Source organism: Aquarana catesbeiana, linkage group LG04 (assembly GCF_042186555.1).
Source record: "Aquarana catesbeiana isolate 2022-GZ linkage group LG04, ASM4218655v1, whole genome shotgun sequence".
NCBI lineage: Eukaryota > Metazoa > Chordata > Amphibia > Anura > Ranidae > Aquarana > Aquarana catesbeiana.
In genome coordinates this window covers 337,266,897-337,274,217 of record NC_133327.1, presented here as the reverse complement: position 1 = coordinate 337,274,217, position 7,321 = coordinate 337,266,897, and the positions used below count along the sequence as shown (strand labels likewise).

The 7,321-nt window shown below is 39.6% G+C and overlaps 1 protein-coding gene across 1 annotated transcript; it reads right to left on the bottom strand.

Moving 5' to 3' along the window:
- Positions 1-4,416: 4,416 nt before the first annotated feature.
- GJA10 (gap junction protein alpha 10) lies at positions 4,417-6,069 on the bottom strand. Its single transcript, XM_073629123.1, has one exon. The coding sequence runs from the start codon at positions 6,067-6,069 to the stop codon at positions 4,417-4,419; it is 1,653 nt and encodes a 550-aa protein (XP_073485224.1).
- Between the last annotated feature and the right edge of the window lie 1,252 nt (positions 6,070-7,321).

Below are 7,321 nucleotides of genomic sequence, written 5' to 3'. Positions count from 1 at the left end.
AGTTTTGCTTAGACAATTCAGTAATAATTAATCAAGCAGATAATCAGACAGACATTCATTCCACAGGAAAGTTTTGCACATATTTGACCACTTCAGCGCCGGAAGGATTTGCCCCCTTAATGACCGGGACATTTTTTGCGATACCGCACTGCGTCGCTTTAACTGACAACTGCGTGGTAGTGCGATACTGTAACTAAACAAAATTGACGTCCTTTTTTTCCCACAAATAGAGATTTCTTTTGGTGGTATTTGATCACCGCTGCGGTTTTTATTTTTCACGTTATAAATAAAAAGAGTGACAATTTTGAAAAAAAAAAATTTTTACTTTTTACTATAAAAAATATCCCAATTTAAAAACAAAAACAAAGGATTGCTATGAGGAGAGGCAGAACGGGGAACTACCTATGTAAACAAGGCGATTCCCCTTTCTGCCAGATGACATGACAGAGATCTACTGTTCCCAGTGATCGGGAACAGTGATTTCTGTCATGTCAACGGCAGCCCATTCCCCCCTACAGTTAGAACACACCCAGGGAATACACTTAACCCCTTGATTGCCCCTAGTGTTAACCCCTTCCCTGTCAGTGTCATTTTTACATTGATCAGTGCATTTTTATAGCACTGATCAATGTAATAATGTCACTGGTCCCCAAAAAGTGTCATTTGGGGTCAGATTTGTCCGCCGTAATGTCGCAAAATCGCAGATCGCCGCTATTACCAGTAAAAACAATAACAAATTTTTAAAAATCCCTAAATCTATCCCATAGTTTGTAGACGCAATAACTTTTGTGCAAACCAATCAATATACGCCTATTGCAATTTATATACTAAAAATATGTAGAAGAATATATATCGGCCTAAACTGATGAATAAATTAGTTTTTTTATATATTTTTTTGGATATGTATTATAGCAGAAAGTAAAAAAAAAAATGTTTTTTTTTCAAAATTGTCACCCTTTTTTTTGTTTATAGCGCAAAAAATAAAAACCGTAGAGGTGATCAAATGCCACCAAAAGAAAGCTCTATTTGTAGGTAAAAAAAAGATGTCAATTTTGTTTGGGTACAGTGTCGCATGACCGCGCAATTGTTAGTTAAAGCAACGCAGTGCCGTATCGCTAAAAATGGCCAGGTCATTAAGGGGGCAAATTCTTCTGGGCTGAAGTGGTTAATCTGGGGGGAGAGGAGTATTAGATGCACTAACAAATTGAAGCCAAACTCCAACTCACACTTTATAAGCAGTTACAGCAACACTTTGGGGTAGATTTACTAAAGCTGCTTTACTCAGAATCTGGTGTAACTGTGCATGGTAGCCAATCAGCTTCTAACCTCAGCTTGTTCAATTATGCTTTGGCAATAAAACCTAGAAGCTGATTGGTTTTTATGCAGAAGTGGGCCTGATTTTGCACTTTCCAGCTATAGTAAATAAACCCCTTTGTTTCCCTTTTGAGATAAAGGTTTTACATACTTAAATAAAAGCTGATCATTGCCAGTAGCAAGTGGTTTGTCTCAGCAGTCTAACTCCCCATACACACTATTAGATTTTCTGCAAATTTTTGTCTTCAGATTTACCAAAACCATATAATATGAGGTCAAACCTTAGGAGTTTCAAGTTGTATACAGTCAGGCAGGCCCTTGCACTACATGGTTTTGGTAAATCTGAAGACAAAAATCTGCAGAAAATCTAATAGTGTGTGTGGGGCTTAACTGCTAAATCTGCTACACCTGCAAGAGAGCTTGTTCATTTGAAAAAAACAACATACTTACTGGCCATATCACAGGGTGAAAATAAGAGAAAGGAAGCCTAAAAAATCCAAAACAAATGCAGCCACCACATCGAAGAATTGGTAAGCTACAATAAAATAAATGTTTGCTTTTGGGTTTGATACTGCTTTAATATGTTTGTACATTTTTTTGGACAGATAGTGTTTAAATAAGTAGCAGATGGGAATACATACAGTATATTTTATGTTTTAATTTGGAATATTTAGGAAAATAATGGTAAAATCTATAGTCAAGTTTAGGAGAGCAGTTTTTCCTTTCTAGGTTACAACTCTTCCTAGGTTATTAGTGTAATGTTAAGATAAACTGATTTGGATGTGTGTGAACAAAAAATGATTATGGTAGCACCATTTTCTGATGTTTGCAATCACACAAAATTGAAATGACATAAAAAAAACACTTTGGCAGCAGCACTCTCTTTTCTATCTAGGGTTTGAATATGCCTCTTTTGGCACTGCCCCAGACAATTTGATGTGTTTGCTGCAATGTGGTCTGCCAACATCCCGTAAACCAAGAGAGCAGGCAGATAGCTTTCTTTGGGAAAAATGCTGTGATATATTTTACTACTCTCTGTAATTCTGTTACTTGGCTGAAAATAAACCTATTAACATGATGGGGTGGGATCGTGGAGCTTATACTCAAACATAGGTGTGTGCATAGGCAAGCGTATAGGGTGTGCCCGATGTCCCCAGGCACACCCTAATCCCCCCATGTGCATTAGTGTTATCCTTCTGTGTAGTAACAGGAACATGGGAAAGATCTCCCTCTTACTGGCTCTGCCATAAGAGAAGTGTTTATCCTTTTCTCTTCCACTGTGCCAGCAGGGAGATCAATGTGCCAGAGTCATATATATGTAGATACATACACATGCATGTGTGTTTCAGCTTAAGGGTGCACACCCTAATGCATTAGGCTATTGCATTAGGGTGTGCACCTCAAAGTTCAAATACACATGCCTTTCTCTGAAGCCTCAGCTGTATGGACCAGTGAATCAATGAGAAGTGCTCTATGACTAGTGTCTTCCTGTTTATTCACAAACTGAAGCATAGTAAACACAATTTACTATGCTTCAGTTATAAAGGAACACAGTGAGTGTGTTCACTGGATTCATTTAGAAAAGGAAGGTGCTGGTAAATGATATGTTTACTAGCCCCTTCCCACGCTCTTCATCCTGAAACATCCCCCCCCAAAGCAGCTGGGGGCAGAGGAGAGGAGGGAAGCCAGCAGTACTGCAGGGCAGCGGGGACAACACAGGGGAAGCCTGGGCAGTAGGGTAAATCAGCACTGCATGTAGTGATTAGGGTGTGCCCGGGCACACCTCCTGCGCATGCCTCAGCGTTCAACGTGCTGTAACAGGTACTTTTTGTTGATTGCAATTGCAGATTCTTATAGTCAAATGTATGGGTCTTTCTAGACTGAATTTTTTGGCCAAAAAAGTATATAGAAAGATTGTTTATAAATAAGCTGAAATCCAATAAAGTGTTATTTTAAGAAGAGAACAATACTATAAAAAGGGACCTGTAACCAAGTAAAAATCACACTGTTTCCATTAGCAAACATGGGCAAAATAGTTTTAAAACTGAGTGCCAAGCACCTAAGTAATTTATTTTCCTACTTTTAAATTCCTGCCCAAAAATGCACTGTGCAAAATTTTTCTTAATAGTTTTGTAACAATCTTAAAGCATGCCTCGCATTCTAGACATAAATACATTATGCGCTAAACCTGCAGCATTGGGGCAATTTTAAAGCACTTATTTTCCTTTAGCCATGCAGCTTCTGACATTTATGAAAAGTCTGCCAGGTGGCTGTAAAATCACAAACATTAGATATATGTAATCCAATACAAATATTCTATCGATTATAAATACCTATTTGTGCAACGAACATTTAAAAATGTGATAAATTGTTCTGTTTTCAGTACTTTCAGTAGCCTGTAAAGTCAGAATAAAAAAGCCATTTTTCTTCCAGATTGTGGAATCAATCTGTGCAAAAGAGATTGTTCAACATGTTTGTGCTAATGTGTGCACCTTTTCATTCTCTGTATATATTTTTTTCTGCACTTATTGATTCACTGATCTAGCAGCAAATTGGTGTATAGTGATGGTGATTACTTACTTTGATTTGTTAAATGGCATTAAGTACTATTTGCAAAGTACATTTTTATACCCTAGCTTATAATATAAAAATTAGGAAAATGTGGAGTTATACTTTAGTAGTAAGGCAAACTTCATGTAAGACTTTGACCATAACTTACTCTTCTGAAGAACTGCCTCTCCTGTCCTTCCACTAGTTCCTCTATTGCAGGCAAGCCTAAGATCCAATGTGGACACAGGGAGAGGCCTGCAAGAAGAAAGCAGAGCCCCTTATGCAGTAACTAAGCAGTGTCTGCTTCATTTAGACTTTTTGGATCAATAAACTATGTTGTAGTTATAAAAAGATGACTTTTCTTCAGTGGTTAATGCTTTCTTAAATGTTCTAACAATATTGTCTAATTATGTATTTACTTTCATATTATACTATATTATCTATGCCCTAAATGTATTCCATATAATTACTGCCTACCACCAGACAATAGTTTTGTTATCTCTAGTAATGCTACATATTTATAGCATAAGTACATATAAGGAGGGATCTAAACTAGACCAATAGTCTGTAAAGTGGATAAACCACTGACTGTCTGCCTCTACTTGCCATTGACATTCTGCGCCCAGATGGGGGAGGAGGAGTTATGCTGGAGTTTTCCTCTCGTCTCCTTGATTCAGATCCTGAGCCGTTCCTTGAGTCAGAACTATCTGGATCACTAGCCAGCCTGCTTTCTGATAGCCCTCTGGAAGTGGAGCTGACTTTCCGGTGTCCACTATCTGCAGAATCACTTCGGTCTTCAGCAAAGTCCCTGCAGCTACTGACTCTGCTGTATTTGCGCAAAGCAGATGGCAGCTCCATATGGCTGGAATGGAGGCATGATCTCAGAGGGTGTGCTGTACTGTGCCTTGCTTGGTCTAAAGATTGATGACTTTTAATGCAGCTCTTGGACCCCAAACAGCTATTGCGCTGAGATTTCTTATGTGAGTCCTCGCTGCTTGAGGAGAGATTTCTCTTTTGTAATGCAGAGACATGCTGTTCTTCTTGTTGCTCTGCAAGATGCTGATCAGGCAGAGTCCTGTTCAAAATTTGTCCATGGTATTGATCAATGTGATTGATCATTTTATGACGGTCCACATATCTAGATTCTTGTTTACAGTGCATGTTGATCTGTCCACTGTGCTGATCAGTGTTAAGATGATCCACACTTTTCCTATGCTTTTCAGTGGCTATAACTTTACCATATTGACCTTGGTCATTAATCATTTGTACTTCCTTAAATCCTGGAGTCGGTGGAAGATAGGCAGGTAATCCAACAGAGTCCATTTGTTGGTCAGGAATCAGCTTATAACTACTTGAAGACAAAGGTATAATCTTGTTTGGAGAAGAATTACTCAACATGCAAACCTGCTGCACGGAGTTCTTTTTGGACTTGCAAATGCTTATTTCATCTTCTGTGACCTCTGAAAGATGTTTTCCATAAAGTCCTTGTTTGATCTTCTTAATACCCAAATGAAAGATTTCTAAAATATTTAGAAACAATGACACAGCAGCAATGCTATGCATGAAAACCATAAAGATTGTTTTTTCTGTTGGCCTGGATACGAAACAGTCTACAATATTGGGGCAAGGAAAGCGTGAACATTTGTAAAGTGGGTTAAGATCAAACCCATACAGCAAGAACTGTCCCACCATAAAGCCAACTTCTACAACGGATCTGGTAAGGATATGCAGCACATAGGTCCGTAGAAGTGAACCTCTAAGGGGAGCCTTATTCACCTTCTTTTGTTCCTCTAACTTTCTCAGCTCCCTCTCCAGTCTTCTGTGTTCATCAATAACTGTCTCTAGCTGTTCCAGCTCTGCCCTGATTTGGGCCTTTTTTCTCTGTCTCTCTTTCTCCAGGGCCCTCAATCTATAAAGTGCATGTCCCATGTAAACTAGGGATGGGGAGGACACAAAAATTATCTGCAACACCCAATACCTAATAAGCGAGATAGGAAATGCTTGGTCATAGCAGACATTCCTGCATCCAGGCTGTTCTGTGTTGCAAATAAATTCTTCTTGTTCATCATCCCAAACATCTTCTGCAGCTACTCCTAGCACCAGCATTCGAAATATGAAGAGGATGGTGAGCCAGATCTTTCCCACTATGGTGGAATGAATGTGAACCTCTTCCAGAATGCTTCCCAGAAGGTTCCAGTCACCCATTTTCACGTTCTCATGCCTGTAACACAATTTTAATAGATCACTTTACCTACTATGAGAAGATAATTTGTCACGTAAAATGTAAAACTTGGTGTTTAGAGATATTTGGAAAGGACAACATGGGTTCTGGCACTGTAATTTTACAACATTTGAAAGTGGGCCCTGGTTATTTAATGTTTTCCAAGACCATTCTATACTGACACCTCTAGATTCATGTGATAACATTTAGAAAGCCAAAATGTGGTAACTTTTTAGCTCTGTTGCTGCTGTGATGTAATTAAATTCAAGACTGAAAATGGATGTACAATGCATACAGTAGATAGCCAATGCTTTCGTTTCTCATCTAGACATACACTATATTACCAAAATTATAGGGACGCCTGCCTTTTCACGCACATGAACTTTAATGGCACCCCAGTCTTAGTCCAAAGGGTTCAATATTGAGTTGGCCCACCCTTTGCAGCTATAACAGCTTCTACTCTTCTGGGAAGGATGACCACAAGGTTTAGGACTGTGTCTATGTGAATGTTTGACCATTCTTCAAGAAGCACTTTTGTGAGGTCAGGCACTGATGTTGGACGAGAAAGCCTGGCTCGCAGTCTTGCAGTCTCTACTCTAATTCATCCCAAAGGTATTTTATGGGGTTGAGGTCAGGACTCTGTGCAGGCCAGTCAAGTTTCTCCACCCTGAACTCGCTCTTCCACGTCTTTATGGACCTTGCTTTGTGCACTGGTGCGCAGTCATGTTGGAACAGGAAGGGGACATCCCCAAACTGTTAACACAAAGTTGGGAGCATGAAATTGTCCAAAATGCCTTGGTATGCTGACGCCTTAAGAGTTCCCTTCACTAGAACTAAAGGACCAAGCCCAACCCCTAAAAAACAACCCCACACCATAATTCGTCCTCCACCAAAAGATTTGGACCAGTGCACAAACCAAGGTCCATAAAGACTTGGATGAGTATGTTTGGGGTGGAGGAACTTGACTGGCCTGCACAGTCCTGACTTCAACCCGATAGAACACCTTTGGGATAAATTAGGGCTAAGACTGTGAACCAGGCCTTCTCGTCCACATCAGTGCCTGATCTTACAAATGCGCTTCTGGAAGAATGGTCAAACATTCCCATAGACACACTCTTAAACCTTGTTGATAGCCTTCCCAGAAGAGTTGAAGCTGTTATAGCTGCAAAGGGTGGGCCAACTCAATATTGAAACCTACGGACTAAGACTGGGATGCCATTAAAGTTCATGTGTGTG